Source organism: Mustela lutreola, chromosome X (assembly GCF_030435805.1).
Source record: "Mustela lutreola isolate mMusLut2 chromosome X, mMusLut2.pri, whole genome shotgun sequence".
Taxonomy (NCBI): Eukaryota; Metazoa; Chordata; class Mammalia; order Carnivora; family Mustelidae; genus Mustela; species Mustela lutreola.
Window position 1 is genome coordinate 9,090,528 of NC_081308.1, and position 21,812 is coordinate 9,112,339.

At 49.0% G+C, this 21,812-nt stretch overlaps 1 protein-coding gene across 1 annotated transcript in view; it reads left to right on the forward strand.

Moving 5' to 3' along the window:
• PRPS2 (phosphoribosyl pyrophosphate synthetase 2) overlaps positions 1 to 19,580 on the forward strand; it is a 34,530-nt gene extending 14,950 nt beyond the window's left edge. Inside the window, exons 3-7 of the mRNA XM_059157309.1 lie at positions 8,042 to 8,140; positions 8,872 to 8,996; positions 14,266 to 14,439; positions 15,359 to 15,518; positions 17,191 to 19,580. Coding sequence (XP_059013292.1) covers positions 8,042 to 8,140; positions 8,872 to 8,996; positions 14,266 to 14,439; positions 15,359 to 15,518; positions 17,191 to 17,283 — 651 coding nt within the window. The 3' untranslated portion in view covers positions 17,284 to 19,580. The remainder of the gene's footprint in view (positions 1 to 8,041; positions 8,141 to 8,871; positions 8,997 to 14,265; positions 14,440 to 15,358; positions 15,519 to 17,190) is intronic.
• The last annotated feature ends 2,232 nt before the right edge of the window (positions 19,581 to 21,812 follow it).

Genomic DNA, 21,812 nt, shown 5'->3' on the forward strand with positions numbered 1-21,812 from the left:
TTTCTGGAAACAGGTACCGTTAATATTTAGGGGTGTTTCTTCTCATTCCTTGTGGGTTGGAAAAAATGTGTGTGTGTGTGTGTGTGTGTGTATGTGTGTGTGTGTGTTACATATGTGTTACTAACCTGAAAAGTAGAACTGCCAGTTATTTTACTAGCAAAAGGTAGGCTTATTTGAGAATTTAAAAAAAGCATCGGCAGGTCTGAAGGACGAAGGAGAGGAGCAAAGGGGGAAGTTGGGAGGGCGGTTAGGAACTGAAAGACCATTGGAAGAAAGTGGGAGTTGGAAGCTATTATAGTGGCTTTCCATCAGCGGAGCTGTTGCCAGTCCAAACCAACAGGACAGAACCAACCGTATGTTAGCTCTCAACCAGAACCCTACGTCTGAAAATATTTATTGGTTCTTACTTGGATTTAGGGAAGAAAAGTTTCTCCCTCTGAAGGTCACCGGAGTCACGTTTGCCTCCTGAAATGGCTGGGAGATAAAATCGCAAACTAGCTCGAGAGCGCAGTGCACGGAGTAACCGAGTGCATCTGGGAAGCCACGGTACACGGAGAAACGTGAAGCAATAGTTAAAGCAGACCCTTTCGGCAAGCACATTTTAAAACAGCGTTATCTCAAAAGTGCTATTTAGAAACATGTTTGTTACCACTAATAGTCTGTAGAGTTGCCAATTCAGAAACTATGAATTTGGATAAGAATCCAGGGCCCATTCCTAGTTGAGATAAAAGAAAGACTTGTGAATTCAGAACCTTGTCGCCCTTCAGAAACGCTCACAGGGTCCTAATGAGGCTGTTACTGATTGAAAAGGTTTCCCCCTTTCGGCAAGAGATTGGGCAATGCAGATCAAGGGTGTTTTCTTGCCATCAAAGAGATAGAAGGTCTACAGGCCAGGTCCGGAGAGCTGGGGAAAGCGGTCTCTCCAGGTGTTCTGAGTTTCAGTCCCGGGGATCTTGACTCTCACATCCTCTGAGGGTGAGCAGGTCCGGTCAGGAGGTGGTGTTTGGTTTAGAGGGACCATGTGGATCCAGGAATCTGTTCTTGAGTTGGGCGACACAGATCGGTGAGCCATTCCCAATTGGGGCCTTTCCGGCGAGGCTGAAAGATCTTTTTGCAGGTGTCCTTTCTGAGAGACAAATTCTCCAGGTTGTGAAGGGTGATGATGTAAGATTGCTTGTCTGCTGGGAGTACACAGTGAAGACTTGGCTCTACAGAGAATGGTGATTTTTTTTTTTTTTAACAGAAGCAACTACACCTTTATGATATTGAAGAGCTTTCTTTGCATCAGGTGTGGGTCCTAAGAGGCAGGGCCAAATGCACAGTCGTCCTGGGATTATCTCCAAGCGCGAGAGTGCATGAGTTCCAAAAGCAGGAAGGTCTGCGATCTAGAAGGACTCGTGGCCATGCCTTTGGCCCAGGCATTTGGACTGTACACATTTTGCCACTTAAGTCTTAACGGTGTCCTTAGTGCATTCGAACAGCCCTGAGGATTAAGGACGATGTGGAAAACATTTATGTGAAGCTAGCCACAGTGCCTAGACTTGGAGAAGCACCTGACCAGTAAAGCGGGGACCCCAGTCACTGTGTAGTTCAAGAAAGGTTCCCCGGGAAGGAAATCATTTTTTCTGCTGGAATTTTAGCCACAGAAGAGGCACTGGCGTATTTACAGGGGAAGCTTCAGTCCGGTGAGAAAAGTGACAAACCATGATGAAAACATGCTTGTATCCATGAAATCTAGTTGCCAAACCTCCAGTGGTCCGTTGGGCAATTTAATTTGCCAGGCGGATTAAGATATGGTGTGGAGAGGTTTCCCAGGATTGTATTTTGGACAAGTGGAGCAGGCAAAGTAGACGTTTTCTCAACCTTTGTAAAATTTCCCGTCAGTATTGGTTCATGAATGCTCTCATTCTGTCAGTAGACCCATGGTTTAATGCGTGGACAGCTGGAAGTAGTGCAAATAGTGGAATTTCTGTTAGGACCGGATGGTTATTTGGTCTAAACCCGAGCTCGCTTTCTTCATCAAAGCAACAGTTACTAGATTTCCAGTATTTTTTCTGGGGCTAATTGTTGCGCACCTCTGGTCAATTTTTCTAATTTGTTCTTTGAAAGAACATCCTGCCTTTGGAACACACTAGGGCTCTGGCTGTCATTCTCCTTGAGAGGATCATTTTTTTGGTGGAAGTATCAGCAAGGCGATGTCCTTGAGTCTGGAATGTGGGAACTATCAGAGCCAGAGCTGCCGGCAAAAGCACGGCACCCAGTAAATTCGGACACGGGAGCCGTTTTTAATCTTATCCCCATTACAAGTATGGAGACCCGGTTGCTGCCTTAACATTCCAGAGTCTTGAGCTGCCCCAGAGGCACACGGACTGTCCCCGTAGGTGTATGTGGTTTTGCCTTTGGCGAAAATAGAAGCTTGAGTAAGAGTGGATAACCCAGCCTTGTTGTAGCAAAAGTAGCTAAAGGTAAAGGGGAACAAGACCCAGTGACTTTAGAGGGAGTGGGCAGGGCACGCCCAGCGTGCTGGTTGCCGGTTTGGTCCTGTAAGAACGTCAGTAAACCGTGGAAAGTCTGCGTGGGTCACAGGAGTCTGCTGGGAATTGTCGTGGGCAGTCGGAAGGCGGCCTCCAGCGTGAGGCAGTGTGACGGGTTCGTCAGCGCAAGGGGGGAGGCTGGCAGAGTTAGGGCCCTCGCCGTGAGAAAGTGTGACTCTGGGAAGAACAGGGACTAGGAGGGTGTCCCTGGGGTGAAGTGCCTGGTGGCGTGGAGCAGGGGGACGGTTCGTGGGACCCATGTGACTTACATCTGCGGCAGTGGCAGAAGTGGCTCTGAGGCGAAGGGCGGATGCCTGCGGAGCCACTGGTTGCTGGCGGGGTCACCCTCTGGCCTGATGTTTGTGGGTGGGCGCTCGGGGGCATTCCCGAAGCTCTTGTATGAGAAGAGGAAAAAGGCAGGTTGGTAATTAGGAAGTCTGGGGGCAGGGGCTTTTGTTAGGCTTTGCTTTCAAGCCCCAAAGCCTGTGTCATGCCCCTGTTTCCCAATAAATAGGGCTGGGTTTGTCAGGTTTGAGCAAAGGGCATAGAGGCTGGGCGGGGAGAGAGAGGTTTGGAATCCTAGTTTCCACAAGAGCCAGCCAGTTCGAGAAAGCCTCTTGGTTCTAGGTTCTGGGACATTGAGGTTCCCTCGGAGTCTGCCCAGATCCAATTCTGGTCTGTGTTCTGAGATCACAGACCTTAAATACCAAACGGGAGTTTGGACAAAGGACAGTTTTTCTTTGGAGACTTTGATGTCCCTTTAAAGGCCAAAAGTTTTAGCAGATGGGTGCTGTCTTCTGTGAAGAGGCTTGAGAAGGGGGACAGAAGCAGACTGCGTATCGTGACAAAGTAGAACCTGCCGAAAACTCTGGATCCTCCCAATCCGCTTTTAAGGTTTGGGAAAAGTTAGGAAGGGCTCTATGTAGCCCTGGGGCATCACCAGCCAGGTGCATTGCCTTTCTTTCTGAGGGGTAAAAATACTGGTTGTCCTTATCAACCGGGGTGCTATGAAATGCACCACATAGGTCAGTCACAGTGAAGCATTTGCTTTTGGCAGGAAGGGGTGTCAGTCAAAGTGCCATCAGAGACCGCATAAAAAAGATGCCGACGGGTCATATATTTCCCCCAGTTGGCTATCTTGGTTACTACTGTCAAATTCTAGAATTATTTTCCTCTTTTGCGAGAAAGCAGCTTCCAGCATATTTTTCTAAGAAATCTGGGCCCAGTCGATGAATAGGCGCAGAGGAGCCAGGGAAGAAAGCAGGTGCATCTCTTAAAGGGCCTGGACAGATGGGAGCAGGTTCAGAGAGAGGAGCCTGTCAAGATCGATCAGAAGCCACCCACTCTATGAGCCATCTTAGTACTCCGAGGCGGGGCCTGCTGTATAGCCGCGGTGTCAGTAAGAGCAGACACAGACTTAGCCCAACGTGAATAGTAATTTCTGCAGGCTGCTTAGAGGGAGGATTGGGAAAAGCCCCTGTAGTTTCCTGTAGCCCCGTTGTAGAGAGCAAGATGGAGTCACTCAGGTCAAGCAGGGGCCCAGGACACCCGTCTTGAGGACCCTGGAGACTCTGATAACTCCTAGGGGGTGTGACTAGCAGACCTCCTCTGCTTCTGCGTGTTACGATTTCTGGGGTTTCAGCTGATGCTGGGCTTGGTGATATCTTGTGGTTGCAGTGCCCTGAACTGCTTGCGTCAATGCTTGACATGAGTGACTCCATCTTGCTCTCTACCCCTGTCCTTGGGAATTAGGACGTTGTAAGACTCCTGAAGCTCTTATATTTGTAACAGTCTTTTCCCAGTGTCCTGGTTCTTTGAAATAATAGCAGAAACTACTCTTCCGGTTTTGTTTAGGGGACTTCATTTGCTGGAGCTAAACATCAAACATTTTAGCCATTTTTCCCTTAGTTGCGTTATCTAGGGTGCGAGCAAGCTGGTTTCCCAGGTTACTCATAGCTGAAGTGGATGTAGTTTCTCATCCCATCCTGGTCCTTTTCACTAAAAGGGAAGTTGGCGTAGTCATTAATAAGCATAGAGTTAAATGTTACCTCGACGGATTCATCATCCAAACGAAGACCAGAATTTTCTTTAAAGACAGTTGGGAGGTGATTATAATAATCATAAACAGATTTTATCAAATTTTTGTGTGTAAGCCTGAATTTTGTTCCATCAACAGGCTTACGAAAAGCCATTATAATTGTTCAGTGGAGATTTCCAGTGAGTTTTCTTGCATCTTGCCAAAAGGTAGGGGTCTGTTTCTAAATCCTGCTCAGGATTTTCCCATTGGGCTAGTTTCGTCCGGTGTTTGGCCTGGCCCTCACCAACAAGCATGTGCACTAGTTGATAAAAATCTGAGAAACCAGGGTGGTAAGTTGGAATAACTATGTTAAATTCCTCAGCAAACCTCTGGGGTCCCAGCCATTTCAGGAAACTCTTTAACCATGGCTGGAAGTTCAGCCTTAGTTCAGATAACGTAAGAAACTTAAGGGTCTGTTTAGATCCTCGGAAGACTGAACATTAAAGGGGCACTTTTTAACTGGTTCAGGAGAGGAGAGAGTGGAGGAGCTTCTGAGGAAGGGAAGGTTTGGCAAAAGGACTGGAAGGAAAGGACAGGAGACCAGAGGGAACAGAGACACCGGAAGAAGATGGCGCCCAGGGGGTGGGGCCTGAACACAAGGTGGCTGCCTTGGACCCGGGGGCCGGGTGAAGAGGCCTCAGAAGCCGGTTTTTCTTTTTAATCATTTGCCTCATTTAGTGTATAAAGTGTATCTCGGAAAGAGGCAATTTCAGATTCCTGACAGTGTTTCGAAGCTTCAAAATACCAATTAAAATAGAAGAAATCCCATTCAGTTTGAGAACCGTGGTTGTTGTCCAGTTTAACTTGGAGAAAATTAAGTTCGGAAAGATTGACAGTTCCCCATAATGGCCATTGAAGTTCTAAATGACTTCTGGTTAAGCCAGTCCATTTATTTATAAATGTGCGTTTGGAGGGACCATAGTTTTTAAACATAAAACTGGCTGGAGTCCCAGTGGAGGGGTGGGGGGGGGGGGGCGGCGGCATGCCCTCAGAGCATTTTGATGACTGGGTCCTGTTTCTTAGAGGTTTTTCTGGAACAGCCTGGTTCTGCGGGAGGACTTTCGCTGCCTCCATTCTGGCGCTGCCTCCATTCTGGCGTGAGTCTGTACTTTCTAATTAAGTTTCCCTTGCCAGCTTATCTCTTCCCGCAGGCCAAAGACCCTGAGGGCTCGGCAGCCCCTGAGAGGAACCGAAATTACCCCCTGGAGGAGTGGGCTGTTCCTGGCAGGCGAGTCCCCCCACAGGTGACCCCAAGGCAAATGATGGATCGATCTGACTCTCGCCGCCCACCTGCCTTTTCCCACATTTTCCTTATATACACCCAGACCTTTATCTGGCACTTTGGAGACCATCTTGGAGACACGGGTCCCGCTGTCTTCCGGGTGGAAATGAGTTCTGTCCTGTTCCACCACTGCTCCTTTCTCCGCCTTCAGATCTTGTCAGCAGCCGGTAGCCAAAGCTGGTTTATGTGGGACCCCTGGGACCCCAGCTACGGTTTCATTAGGAACAGTCCCGTTCCTGACAGGAAGCAAACCGGAAGCTTGCACAGTTCCATCAGGAACAGTCTGAATTGTCCTGAAGGTCAAAGGTGCGGTCAGAGGTACAGACAAAAACAGAAAACCCCAAAACCCAGGGCTTACACAGATCCCAAGTAAAGCCCGGAGAGCTTAGACACAAGGCGTGAAGCTCAAAATCCTAGGAGAAAGCTTCCCCTGAAAACCCCGGGGTCGTAGATGAGGCAGTGAGCCCCAGCAGCTCAGGGGGACCACCCCTGTTAGCTCACCAGCCCCGGGGCCTCTCCGGATCGCGGCTGATCACCAAGTCATGCAGATCTTGAAATAGACTCTGCCACTTACTTTCCCAGCAACCGACAGTGATTGGGAATGGAAGAATTGCAAACACACAAGGTGTGGCAAGACTGTAGGCAAGGTGGAGGGCAGCGGGGAGAGAGAGGCAGGCTTTTGAAGGAGAGAAGGGGGAGGTTGGAAGGGCGCTTAGGAACTAAAAGTCTCTTGGAGGAACCTGGGAGTTCAAAGTGTGACGGCCTCTCATTGGCTGAGCTGTTCCCTGGGGCCCACAAAAGCACTTGTTCCTCCTGCTGGAAAGGCAGAGTAGTATCCCTGGGCAAGGTCAGGGATGTCTCTTCGTCTTGGGTGTGCAGTGGATGAGGAGTTGGGAGGGCATGAAAACTCCCCCTCCCGAAACCCCCGGACTCCCACTAGTGAGGGTTCCCATTGCTAATGTTCCCAGTAGATTATAAAGCAGTAGGTTTCTGTCCGTTTGTTTGTTTTTAAATAAAGTATGGTGTGTTAAGAGAAGATACAAATGATCCGTTAACATTATGGTGTAATTCCTTCCTGTGTACGTTTTTACATGAATATACGCGTGTATTTAATAGGGATCATGTTATTTCTTACTACTGTGAATGAAATGTCTTTTGTTTCACTTTTGAGATGCAATTGATGACATTCTGAGTCTGAATGAAATCTTTTCAGCTTATATGTATATATTTTGGGGTTGGTGTATAAGAATATTACTGTTTACAGTAAAATGCTGACCTCTTTTCCCAGGTTTCATCTATGTCTGTGTAGTCTCTGAATTTTTTTTTTTTTTTTGAGTTAGACCATTATTGTCCAGGGTTTATGATGTAGAAGCTAAAGCTGCAGAGAAGTTACGTTAATGTTAAAGAGGAGACAGCGTCAATAAATCACCTCGTATCCCTTCTTGAAACACCAAATTCTTATTCCTGGTACAGTGTTCTTTCTTCAGTCTGGTTTTTGTTTAATCCGTGACGGCACACGCTTCTAGCTGTGGCACATGGGCTCTTCCTGAGGAGGGGCTGGCCTCTGCGTCGCTTCCCAGCGTTCCCCCCCACCCCCAGTCTCAGACCAATGCCACACTGGGCTTCTTTCAGTGGCCACACTGGGCTTCTTTCAGTCCCCGGATGTGACCTCTTGGCCTCAGTGAAGTCACACGTGCTGCTCTTTCTGGAACACTGGTCTCCCCTCTGCTGACCACACCTTAAAAGCAGTTTTTGAAGGGGCCTCTGCTGACCCGTCTCTACACTCCGTGCCCTGACCCGTCTCTCTACGCTCCGTGCCCTCCATGCTCTCCTCCTCTGGGACCTCTTGTTCCTCACCCTCATCACTCTGCGTAACACAGATGGTGATGCTACGTGTGTGTTTTTGGTTTGCTTCTTGGATATTTGTTCTTTCTACCCAGCGTCAAGCACATTGTCTTGCAACAATATATGGAAATAGTAAATGTTGGGCGAGTAAAATGGAACGACTATCTTTGGTTAATAATGTAATTTTCTTGTTATTAATAATAATTTGAAGTATTAAAGCTTTAAATGACTTAGGTTAATTTTATTAATGTTATCTCTTCCCTTCTCTTTTCCTGTTATAAAATCCGTGTCTTTATTTTTTAGAGTCGTGCTCCAATTTCGGCGAAACTAGTGGCCAACATGCTCTCGGTCGCCGGGGCCGATCACATCATCACCATGGACCTGCATGCCTCTCAGATCCAGGTTCCAGCATTTTCTTTCTTGCCCTTGTGACCAGGGGCTTAATGGGAGTGGTTAAATCCTAACTGCGTTAACTTAAATTGTTTTTGAAGTGGGTGACACGACTCGTGTTTGAGTTTGTATGTGGTTGCTGTCTTGGATTTTCATCTTTCCTGGGCTTGGAAACAGAGTTTAACAGTTGTTTCCGCTGTCTGCCACCAGTGCGTCCGAATAGTTGTGGAGGAGGGGGAATGGCTTCTTGGTAGTAAACTTTATCATTCCCATCTCCATTTCTCGAAGGTACTTAGCATGGCAGGGTTGCCAGGTATGCGTTTTTGACCTCCTTCCCAGCTTGGTTCCTTCATGTATAAAACAGGCCCCGTTATACTACACCTACTCGGTGATACAATGCGGAGAAGCATTTGGCTTTCAATAAGGTGCTTAAGACACAGCAGACCCCTTTCCCCCATTCCCCTGCAGAGCCATTCTCCTAGTGCTTAGAATATAGGTAACCCTAAGAGACTAGAACATGTCTGCAAAGATAACGGATTGGACTGACCTAGGCGCCCGGAACATAACCTGTCTTTCGCTTTAATTCTATTAAAATTCAGAAAAGGGAGTCTGTTGAAAAGGCTTCTTTTGAATAGAAAATTCGAATTTTACATAATGAAAGAGGGTATCTTGTAAAAACAAAAACAAAAACAAAAACAAAAACCCAAAAAACTCTGCAGTGTGACCCTGACTTCTCCCCTTAGGGATTCTTTGACATCCCGGTGGATAATTTGTACGCGGAGCCCGCGGTCCTGCAGTGGATTCGGGAGAACATCGCCGAGTGGAGGAACTGTATCATCGTTTCACCTGACGCCGGGGGAGCCAAAAGGTAGCCCAAATGCACAGTGGTTTTTCTTTTTGTTCTATTTTTTTTTAATGCGTTAACTAAAGCAGCATGTTTTAAATTACTTAACGCTCTATAGTGTAAATGACGAGGACGGGGACTGCAGCCTCCCCTGCAGAGTAGAGAGCGGCTCTCGAGGTTAGCATGTCATCGTTCGTGCAAGAAACACAAGCACGTGTTTGTTTTCAGTGGACGTGTTTTACTCAAGGTGTTACTTTAAGTTCATTTTTTTCTGATGATAAGAGCAATGAGCCTAACTGGAAAAGAAGGCTTTTCATTAACAACGCAACACACTAAGCCAGTCCTTCCTACTACAAACCCTTGACAGGGAAAGCCAAAATAGAACGGAGCTTTCAAAAACAAACCTGTGTCCGTAGAGCACAAGAAAAGGGGGGATTAAGATCCAGAGCCAAGAAATAAAGAAGAGCTGAAAACCCTGCTTCTTCCGAGGCCTGGGTCAGGTATGAGATTCAGGAAGAGGCCGACGTTTTGGTGTTAACCGCCCACATAGAGGTCTCTAGAACAGTCACCGACTCTCAGATGACTGACTTGGACAGAAACTGACATGGTACCAGAAGCATCAGACTGCGGACACCCGGACTAGCACCAGGAAGCCATGCCGAGCTGCCAATCTAGCGGGCTTCGCGGACTTGGGGAGTGAAGGAGCGGTCAGTGCCGAGAGTTCAGAATGCAGGACAAGGACGGTAGAAGGTGGCTTCCATACGGGCCGGACGCGTGCGGACTCTGCGTGATCTTGTAGACCTGGGCAGCGACCATCTGGGAAAGGAAGACTGGGTGGCATGGCGCTTTAGTGCCCAGGTGTAGGGGTCTCCGTCAGGAAGGGAGAGGGACAAGAGACCTCTGGCTGTCAGTCGAGCACAGACGCAGAGAAGCTGATAAATGGGCCGTGAGAGTATCCAGTGACCGTCGGGCTTCAGGATGTCTTTAAAATGCAGCTGCCTTTTTGGCTCCCCTGTCTGCCTGTAGCCTGGCTGAGGGGCTTAGAATCGAACTTAAAAGCTCAGGAGTAGCCCAGAAAGCCGTCACTGAGCCCACGCAGGGAAGCGGAGGTCCTGATTCTTAGAAGAGCCCCCACGAGAGCTGAGCACTAAGCGGCCCTCTGGAGGGCTTGCTGGGGATGAAGAGGTGGGGCCCGGCCCCCCTGGACAGCGGCAGGAAGTGGCTGTTGCCAGGAAGGAGACACAACTGCATCAAAGGCAGTAGCACAAAGTTGGGAGGCGAAGACCCAAGCCGGGCAGCGGCAAAACCCTCACCCGGGACCTCCAGGTCAAAGTGTGCAGAGTGTCATCTGTCTGTCCGTCTGTTGGAAATGCTTGCCCTTTACTTGGACACTTTAGTAAGTCACGCGGTGGACTCTACATTTGGACACGGTGACTGCAGTGGCCCGATCGGAGGCCGGAGGCGGACGAGCAGGTCAGAGGTAGGTGAGCCCGAGACGGAGCTTGTTGTTAGTGGCGGTGCTCGTGAGACACGATTCGCATCCGCCCCTGCTGTTCTGCAGCTCCGCGGAGGTCGGCGCCGTCCCGGAGCTGTGCCTGCCGCCGCCCTCCCCAGTTCGCGGACGTTGTCCGCACCGCAGAGCAGACCCGTGCCCGCTAGCCAGGCGCTCCCCCATCCCCCGGCCGCCGCTGCCTCCTTCCGCCTCTGCAGACATCGCGTGTGCACGGCTCGTGCAATACACGGTCCCTCGTTTTATTTTATTTTTTTTAATTTTTTTAAAAATAGTTTATTTATTTATTTGAGAGAGACAGAGCATGAAGGAGAGAGGTCAGCAGGAGAAGCCGACACCCCGCCGAGCAGGGAGCCCGATGTGGGACTCGATCCTGACACTCCAGGATCAGGACCCGAGCCGAAGGCCGTTGCTCAACCAACTGAGCCACCCAGGCGTCCCGGTCCCTCGTTTTTAACCAGGAAAAACTATTCCGGAAGCTAATAAGCCAAAAGAATAATAGATGCCACAGACTCTTGTTGCCTTTTCTTTTTCTATCCCGACCCTGTTTTTTATTATATAGTCTCAGCCTACGCGTCCTGTTCACGGAACTTCAAATTGGGTCATGTTCCCCATCTCCCTCTTTAGACACCTCCGTTCTTCCCAGCGTCAGAATTCTGTTGTTCAGACACATCCCCCTTTTCAGTTGACACAAGTGGTAATCTGCCGCACACACCTCTTCCCTGTGCTTTTTAAGAACCATCCTTGTTCTGTCTTGGCCGTGATTCCACAGCTAATGCAGTAAATCCACTTCCTTGCTCTTTACGGCTGAGCGATAATTCCACGGTGCGCATACATCCGGACCCCTTGACCGAGTCCCCTCGTTCCTCGCCCGGAGGTCCCGTGGTGTGTACTCCTAAGCACGGTCCTGCCCCACTGGCCTGACTGTGTCTGGAGGACGTTTGCACACATGAGCTAGTTCTAGAAGGGCAGTTGCCCAGTCCTAGGGCAAGAGCCATTTTGGTTTGCATGAACAGGAACAAAATTGGGTCTTTTGGAAAAGGTAGACACGTTGACCTTCCCAAGCACGAATGCCTGTGACTTTCTCCCCAGGCCTGCTGCCATAGCAGTTGGGCGGACCTTTTCTACTTTATGAACCAGATAGAGATGGCATGTGGTTTCTTTTCCTGCTCATTCTGGTTGCTACGGACAAGGTCTGGCATGTCTTTTCCATGAGGATCATTTGTCATGTTGGCTAGAGGCCTTTTCCTTTGGATCATTAGGGGTTTATTTGCGCTTTTTTTTTTTTTTTTTTTAGTGATTCTATTTATTCGACAGCACAAGCAGGGGGAGCAGTAGGGAGAGGGAGAAGCAGACTCCCCGCTGAGCAGAGAGCCCGACATGGGGCTCAATCCCAGAACCCTGAGATCATGACCTGACCCAAAGGCAGATGCTTAACCGACTGAGCCACCCAGGTGCTGTGGATCGTTAGAAGTTCTTGGAAGACAGGAGGCTGTGCCTTTGTTCCGTGCGGGTATAGTGCGGATACTTCCCCAAGTTCTTTGTTTCTTTGTGTATTTTTATGTTCTACAGGACTTTTGGAACATTTCTTCTGTTGTCATTTATTTCTTCGTGTTCTGGCTTCTGGGTTTAGGAAAGATTCACCTGTCTCTCAATTTTTCTTCCATGATTTCATCTATTTCAAGACAAATTGCCTTTTTCCTCTTTAATGTTCCAATTTTTCTTCCATCTGATAGTTGTTTTGGATTAAAGAGTGAAGAAGAATCCAGCCTTTTCTACCCCTAGCCATCTAGTTGTTCCAAAGCTATTTATTAAATAATCTATCTTTTCCCTTTTGATTTGAAACACCATCTTATATACCAAATTCCCCCATCTACTTGCCAACCCTGGCGTGTGGGGTTTTTTTTTTTTTTTTAAGATTGATTTATTTGGCAGGGGTGGGGGAGGGGAGGGACAGAGGAAGATGGAAAAAAGAGAATCCTAAGCTGACTCCCCACGAGCAGGACCCTGAGATGGTGACCTGAGCCAAAACCCCGAGTCAGATGCTTTAACCAACTGAGCCACCCAGGCACCCCAAGCCTTGATTTTAAAAGTGCAGAATCAGGGGCGCCTGCGTGGCTCAGTGGGTTAAGCCTCTGCCTTCGGCTCAGGTCATGATCTCAGGGTCCTGGGATCGAGCCCCGCATCGGGCTCTCTGCTCAGCGGGGGGCCTGCTTCCCCCTTTCTCTCTGCCTGTTGTTCTACCTACGTGTGATCTCTCTGTCAAATAAATAAATAAAATCTTTAAAAAATAATTTAAAAAAAATAAAAGTGCAGAATCAACTAACCAGAGTTAGTGGCCAGCGCTGAGATGCTGTTTTTCTGCAGATCCCCTTCAAGGCTGTCCCACTCAGCCACCCCGCTCCCTCTGCCAGCAAAGCCAAGCGTTTTAGGAGCGGCTCTTGTGGATTTTACTCCCACCTTCTTTCATTTTCCACAAAGTTTCTGCTACATGTCATTAGCTTCTTCCTCCTCTGGGGTAAGCTGGTCCCCAACCGACAGAACCGCTGCACAGATGCCCCGTGATACATACAGTGGACGTGGTCAGTGGTATCTTTGCTCCATGCAATGGAAGTCATCTCACCAAAGCAGATGGGTATCAGACCCATTGGAACCCGCTGCCTTAGTTAAATGCTTTGAAGCTTGACTCGCTGCAGGTAAAAGGATTGCCACAAGAGGGCACTCTTGGGTAGTCTCCGAAGCTCAGTGGGGCTGACTGCTGAAGGGCAAGTAAACCCTTAGAAGGGAGCTCACCCTTGGTGTAAACACGGAACCAGGCTGGGAACTTGGTGAAACGGATTCAGATTGAACTTCTGTTGTTTTCTTCTGAAAACAGTGGAAACACATGTTGGGAAGAAATGGCAAGGAAACTGTATATTTTGTTCTAGGTTTTTCTGGGTAAGATCCAGAGTGATACCCTGGGTCAGCATCATTTGGTAAGAACATATATTGAGTCTCACGCAGGTAGAGGAGAAGAGCTTGTGGCCACACGCCACGGGCGCATGGAGACGTCTGGCCTGCCTCCTTCTCCCTCTGTTGCCAGCCCAGCCCTTCCTGAGTGGGCAACTTTGGAGCGTTTGCCGCAGATGAGCAGAGAAACTCACGGTTTACTAGTCCCAAGGCCTCTGGTGCAGGGAAGCCTGTTCTCCTTCGCTGTCGTGTTATGTGGATTTGTGAGCCGGGACTTTTGTCCCCACTGGCTACGCCACAAACTGAGCGAGTTGCAGTTTCTAAATAACTTGATTTAAATTGTCTCTTAGTGATCTTTTTTCCTTACTGGTTTTTCATATACACTGTCTTTTCATGCTGTTAAACATACAGCTGTTTCCTTATGCTTCTTTTTTACATTTTTATTTAAATTTCAGCTGGCTGACATGCGGGGTCACATTAGTTTCGGATGGATAGTATGGTGATTCAGCACGTGTCCCTGATTTTTTTTAAAGAGTCGCACGAACACTAACAGGTGGCGTATGGATTTCTCAGTCTGCGGTTTTAGCCAGTTTTAGCCAGGCGCCCGGCAGTCGTCACCGGCTGCCACGAACGCAAGGCCACGTCAATACATGCCTCTCCCCGTGGCTTGCTTACTGCGCATCCCAGGCCAGGCCTGGCTTTCCAAGTGAGGCCCAAAGACCTCGCTGTCTTGAGTGTGGTCGGTTAACTGCCTTCCCGGAACACAGCACTGAACGACAAGCGCTTTTCTTCATAAGGACAAGATTTGACACGTCTCTCCGTGTCTTCAAACAGGGTCACCTCAATCGCAGACAGGCTGAATGTGGAGTTTGCCTTGATCCACAAAGAGAGGAAGAAAGCGAACGAAGTGGACCGGATGGTTCTGGTGGGCGACGTGAAGGACCGCGTGGCCATCCTCGTGGACGACATGGCTGACACATGTGGCACCATCTGTCACGCCGCGGACAAGTATGAGGGATGCTGTGGGCAAGCGTGAGGGCATCTCATTAGGAAAGGAGAAATGGCAGCTTTTAAAAATCGGGCCGGTGTTCCCAAATTATCACTGGCTGCTTGCAGAAGGTGTTTCAGACCAAAGGACCGTCTAGGCCCATTTCTTTTTTCTCAGGAGGAAAAAATCCCACAGACCTGGTTTCCATTTTCAAGGACGAGCTTTCTGTGTATTTAAATATTAAGGGTCAGAGAAGGTGCTTCCCCTAAAACAGCACAGAAGGAGAGAGGCCATCTTGCGGGCTCCTTCTGGCCTCTTCTTCCTTCCGTTTGGCCTCCCCTCGAGCCTCCTTAGCCCCTGGCTCCAGGAGGATTGAAGGATTGAGAGCGGGGCTGTGGGGAGTGGGAGCCGCACCCCGCCGGGCGCGGCCGCGGAGCACCTGCCAAGGGGCCGGCCTGACTTGAGACGTGCGGGGGGCAGATTGTGCCCACTGGGTTTCCAACATAGTATGAAACAAAAACCATGCAAGCTGTGTCACTAGTTGTTCTGTACTGACTGTAGCTCAAAATGATGATAGTCTGGCTTTCTTAGTTTAACCCTGTGCTTCTCACCCACGGGCCGTTTTGGTCCCCTAGAGACATTTGACAGCACCTGGAAACGTGTTTTGGTTGTCCCCAGTGAGGGGGAGTGGGAGGGAGAGGCCAGGGATGCTGCTCAGGAAAGAATTACGGGGGCCCGAGGCCGAGGTTGACAGAAAGAGTTTTGCCACTGCATACCTCAAAAGATTCTTTTTAGGTTAATAAATGCAAGAGAAATTGGTTTTCTCATTTTCTCTGTGGAACACACTTTTTGCTTTTTTAAATCACACTAAGGGGAGAATGTTTCAAGGGTATTTGTTCTTTTTTTTTTTTTTTTCTTTCCCCTTCTTCTGTTTTACAGGCTGCTCTCGGCTGGAGCCACCAAAGTTTATGCTATCCTGACACACGGGATCTTCTCGGGACCAGCTATTTCCCGAATAAATAATGCCGCCTTTGAAGCTGTTGTCGTCACAAACACCATTCCACAAGAGGACAAAATGAGACACTGTCCCAAGATTCAGGTAACTCCTATATGGCAGGCAGAACCAAGCAGCGCGGAACATCCGTCCAATCCTGAAAACAGCCCCGAGTCTTCCATGGGGGCCTGTGGCCTCTCCTAACCAAGGGCGCGATCCCCGCTGGGTCCGAGCGAGGCTGGGACCAGCGGAAGTCCAAGTTAGAAACAGTCAGCCGATCAAACCACACCAGGAAAGCAGTTGAAAACAGGCCAGGCTAAAGCTGAACAGCATGACCATATGCCCCAGGAGTCCACCTCTGGCTCTGTACCCCCAGACTTGAAAACGGGTGTGCGGATGAAAGCTTGCGCATGTCTGTCCATAGCAGTGCTCTTCGCAGTAGCCAGAAGGTGGAAGCGGCCAGGAGTCCTACCACAGAGGAGTAGACCGCCAAGGTGGGGTCCAGCATCAGCCTTAAAGAGGAAGGATAGTCTGGCATAGGTGAAAACATGTGAACTTGAAAACATGGTGTTCAGCGCAAGCGGCAGGCCACAGAAGGACAGGTGGCGTACGATCCCCCTTCTCTGAGGGGCCCAGAGCAGTCCAGTCGAGAGATGGAAACAAGAGTGGTGGTCGCCAGGGGCTGGGGGGTGAGGAGGGGAAGCTGGTGCATGACGCGGACAGGGGTGCTGCTGGGATGCTGGAAACATTTTGGAAATGGGCGCCAGCAACTGGCTGCACAGCACTGAGAATGCGGTTAATGGCGGGGCGAGCGGCAGTTCTCACATTATGGGTATGTTCCCACAATTTTTTAAAAATGGAGGCGAGAAAACGGGCCGTGCTAAGGATTTTTAGAGCTTTGCCCCTTCCTGCCCTTCCTGACTTGGGAGGCTGCCGGAGAGTTGGTGGTGATCAGATTGTACTGATGGCCTGGAACTGTGCCGAAGGTATTTGAGCCCCGGTTTTGGCTCTAGGCTGCGGGGAACCTTGGCGAGTCATTTCATCACTAAAAGCCTCCATTGTCACCAGCAGAGCTAGAAGGTGGAGCCGGGTGACCCGCTTCGTGATTTCTGACCCGTCCAGTGGCAGCGAGGTTCATTTGGCACAGGGCGGGGGCGCAGCATTGGAAAATGGTCAGAGTAGCTTTGTCTTTCATCTTCCTCCCTGACTGACGGTAGTTGCGAGTCTGCAGACTACATACAGCCCCTGGGCCTGGTTTGGCCCACCACCTGGTTTTGTAAATAAAGTTTTATTGGAACATAGCCGCACTCATTTGTCGATGTATTGTCCGTGGCTCTTCTCACACTGCAGTGGCTGAGTTGAGCCTGGCCCGCAAGCTGAAAATACTACCCCTGGGCCTTCCCTGAAAACCTAGTGCGCTAACCCGAGTGAGGTGATCTTAAGTGACGCAGTCACTGCATTTTTGGAAACCGAGAGAGAGGAAAGCCTTCCATGTCATGATTGCGTAAAATTAAACCAGAGACACCCCAAGAAAAGGACGTCTCTGGCTAACGGACCCCGAGAAAAGCCTTTGAGTGTTCGCACTGGAACTCTCGCTTCCCCAGTCCCACGCATGTTGGTAACTTGAAGATCGAAGTGGGGGCGGCCGGCGGGGGCGGTTGGTGCTCGCGCATCTCTGTGTGCTGGAGAAATCCTTTCTGGGCTCTGGCTTCTGTGGTTTTCGCTAACTACGACTGAGGTGTCCCCCTGTGCTCTCCCCTTTTCTGTTGGCCTGCAGGTTATTGATATCTCCATGATCTTGGCGGAGGCAATCCGGAGAACACACAACGGTGAATCCGTGTCCTACCTGTTCAGCCACGTGCCACTCTAGACCCCCGACGGGGAGCGCGGGGCCGGCCCACTTGTGCGTGCTCACCTGACTTCTTAGTTTTAGGACTCAGCAATTCTAGGATATAATGCAAAAGCATCCCATCTTGTACCCTCCAAGACGCATTGTTTCCCCCTTCTCAAGCTCAAGACCATTTCTTTCCAGGTTGGCGGGGGAGGGTGGTGGCTGTTTGATCCTCGTGAGTGAGCTGTTGTTAATGAGATACATTTCGTCATCCCGACTTGTCCCGACAGGTGACCCTCTTCTTTGCTTTGCCAGTACTTTGAGGCCACAACTTTCAAGTATGGAATTCTACTGCCAAAGTTCATAGTTTATGTATTTCGAGGTTGCCCAAGGCGACTTCAGATTAAAGCCTTCTGTGTAAATAAGGATAAAGCCTATGGACATCGGGGTGAAACCCTGTATACAGAGTTTAGCCTTTTACTTCCGAGGGAACCTTAGAAAATTGATGATACCCTGAGTTTGGTTTTACTTTATTTTTTTCTTCTTAGTAACCATGATTCAAATAAACCATTGTGGTTATTCTTAATTTGACCAGAATTTAAGCAGCCCAAGATGGCCACTGACACATTTACTTTCTGATAAACATGAGACAGCAGAGTCAATCTGCATTTTTTTTTTATTGCCCCTTCTGAAAAACACATGATAACCATCACTTACCTGCAATGTCATGTTCTAAAATTCCAGAATTATGTGCAGCGGTAAATCTGATTGAGGAAGTGTCAAGATACACCCTTCCGGCTCACTGGGGCCACTCACGCTGTGCTCTTCTGTCCCGCCGTCTTGTTTTATGGCCTTTGGTTAGTTCCGGCTTATATTTTGTCTTTTTCCAATAATTTCACTTTGTGGGTTGCCGCTAAAACAAAGACTCCCCTAAGTCTCCTCAGATTTACTGGTCTGTTCATTGTTTTTGACATAATAAAAAGGTGAATTTCTGTTGAGTACCACCAAATGCATATTTAAACATGACCTCCTTTGTTTTAATATTCTTTTGCCTTTTGTAATCAGAAGTAGTAAGTCTGCTAGACTACTGATGATTTTAACTAAAACCATTCCATGAAGAACGTGGGTAAGCAAGCCCTACAGAGAAAGTAGAGATAAGGAAGCATTCATTGTTTTGTGACGGTAGCGTTCCAGTGGTGACCCAAGACCGATGGTGGAGGCAAAGCTTGCTTTACTCACACGTGGCCCTTGACAGCATCCTCCTCGGTGAGGTTCCTCCCCACGTGTGGCAGAAGAGAGATTTGCCTGCAGAGACAGAGCCTGAGAATAATAGCAGTCCCTCTCTTCTGCTGAATCTTAAAACTCGAAGAGAGGAAATTGATCTAAATTTTGCAGGTGGCAAAACCAAATCCAGAAGTCAGTAACGGACTTGAACAGCAGTCCTTAAGGTTTCAAACTTCACCACAGCAGAGGTCGAGGTCAAAAAATATCGTCTGGGTCATTGCGGAGATGAACGTCTTGCTGTTCCTTAAAATGGACTTTTGAGGAAAGTAGTATTCTAGCCCGGTAGAGTTGGCTGTGCAATGTGGATTGACTCTGTCTAGGTAGAGTTAACTTGATAATGTAAAGAGCCTCCTTAGATGTATGTAATTTTTAGTTTTGATAAATGAGGAATATCTATTTCTTGGAATTTCTATGCCTAGACCAGTGAAAATGTAGTTACAGACACGCACACGTAGACAGCCTTGGCATACAAGTGTAGACACATTAACATGACTGAAAAAAGTTGATTTAAATGTGATCCTTTTCTCTCAAGTCTAAGAGCTTGTTTCAGAATAATCTTCAGATAAAAATTTGCATGATCATGATTGAATTAACAACTGCCTCTCTCTTCTAGTCTCACTTTGTTGTTTTTCAAGTAGTTCTGATACATTAACTAATTCGACTAGACTTGGCCACACACAGCAGCAACGTAGACCCCCCTCGACTCTGTGATGGTTTCCGTTCAAGAAGGATGACGAAGGAGCCCTCGGGAGCAGCCCCATCCCCAAACTCTAGCCTTTGCTGCTGGTGTGCGGACCTTAAGCGAAACCACCACATCTCTCGGTTGGGTCCGACTCACGTGTGTGGGGCCGAGCAGGGGAGCCGCAGAAATACGCATGCCCCAGAGCTGCTCGTGCTCCGGCCGAAAGTGTGTGACTCCGCGTGCAGATGCTCCTGTTAGAACGTGCCTCTGTTCGGATGCAGTGCTTACATGGGTTTAGGATATAGGATTTTGAGGTTGTCGAACACTGTACTAACACATTTCAATAAAATCGTGCTACTTCTTTCTGTTATAGTTTGTGTCCTCATTGCAAAGTGCTGCGTTTTGATGGGGTTCCTGAACGTGTTTGCCACTTCGTGATGCTAGCCTGGCGTATAAAATTACAGAGAAGCCAGAAGTTAATTGAAGTCCGCTTTTCTCCATGGTGAAGGTATTTCGGGACTGACCAGCAGCCTGCCTTGTCCCAAAGTTGATAACTCCCAGTGTTGCCCATAAAAGTCAGAAATGGCACAGTGCACTTATATGTTAAAGTAGTAACAGTCTGCCCGAGAAGATCACCATTTAAGACCCAACGTGATGGAATGTACTAGAAGGGAGGAAGAAAATAAAGGAGAGGTGGGATCCCCAAACGTCACCAACTTTACAATTACACCTAGTCATGCGGTCACACCGCTTCCGAAGTGTTTCATTTCATCTCGGCGTGTCCGTAGCCAATCTGCTGGCTGAGCTCCAAGGAGGACAGGCCGAGTGGCGAAGGGAAAGCAAATACGAGGGGGCGGAGGGCCGAATCGGGCTGAGGAGATCCGAAAGGGCTTTGTGAAGGGACCGCCAGTATAGATGAGAATTTGTGGCGAATGGTCCACAACCGATGGCTGTATTCCCGCTGCGACCAGAGCGGGACAGGACAGGGCATTTGTATGATGTGCTCGAGTGAGGATGGCCCGTGAAGACGGAAGTTAAGGGCTGAGGCGTGTCACCATATCGTTCATGTGGAGTGTGCGAAGTCTACAGAACCCCTCCTTTTTACTAGGAATCTTCATCTTCCTGGTTTATTGCCCCGTAGCCTGAGAACACCGCCTCCACCTTGTCCCTGCCCTTGCTTTCCAGAGCTGTGTTCCGATTGCTTTGTTTTACTGTAGCCCCTAAACTGTTTTCTCTCCTGGAAAGCAAAGCGCGCGATGCTCAGAAGCGGGTTTCACCACTCAGTACAGTGAAACCAGCAACGAAAGCTCTTTGGGAGGGTTGCTTCACGTCTCGTGCCTCAGTTTCCATAGATGGGAAATGGGAGAGAACAGCCGATGATGAGGATTTTATGAGATCTCTGTACGGCGCTTAGAACGGAGTGTTTTGTACACTAATCTCACCTTTTAGAGCAGGCATCTTAAGTCTTCTCTCTGAAACGATAAGTAGATGGGAAGCAGCAAGATTTTCGTGCATTTTCGAGACGTTAAGCTGCGTGTGCATGTGGTCTAATCACAAGCACCAGCCCCTCACCCAGAGGGACGTAGTCCTGGCGTGTGACCGTCTCTGTCCACGGCCGCGTTCGGTGGCAACAAATGATCGTGTGTTGAAAGTCCCCCCCCCCCCCAGTGGCTGTAGAGGTGGCAGGGAAGAATGGCCTACAGTAACTGGCGTTCTCTTGGTTACATTTACGCCAGTGAACCCTTAGCTGGGGGAAAGAGACAAACCGCCCTTACCGCTTACACTGGGTACCGCTTTCGGTTGGTGTTGTGCTGGGACGGAGAATCGAATCGGGTTGTTGTGAATGGCCTCGATTGATCATGGTCACGGTCTCTGTTGTTGGCTTTGGCCATCTTGCTGCGTAATCAGAGATACGGGAACACTTGATTCCAGTGACTTTGCAGGCTCCAGCCTTGGCAGCCAACATACAGAGGATCCCTGTGCCAGAGCCCACATCTGGCACCACCTTGTCCTTGAAGAGGTGCAGGTTGTGAAACATGGAGTTTCTGTACCTGCGGGCGTGGGCCTTATCTTCCAGCATCTCGTGAATGCTAAGGTGAGCATAGGAATGAAGTAATCCTTCTTAGACTTCCTATTCTTGACTTTGGGCTTCTTGCTGGTTTTTGCTTGGCGACGGGAGACCTCCATGATGCAGTTGGTGGCCTCGGCCGCCACCACCCTCGGCCGCACCTGCTCCTTGTCCCCCGCCCCGCCCCGCCCCAGCTCACACTGTTCTAATGGCAGAGTCCCACGGCCAAAAGGAAAACCAGCACAAGTCATTTTACATTTTTTTTTTTTTGCATTTTAAAAGAGCAATAAAAAGAGACCAGCAAAGCGAAAGGTGGGCATGCTGTGGACAGTGTCCTAAATGGGGAGCGTGGTGGTCTAGAGCCTGGTTCCTGATACGCCACTAGCAAGCTGTGTGACCTTGGGAAAATGTCTACACCACTCTTAAGTCTCAGTATCTGCCAAAATGAGAGGGCAGATGATCGCTGAAGTCCCCTGGGATGGGGGTTTTCATAGGCTATGCTATCTATTGTAGATTTAGTGGGAATAGCTAGTA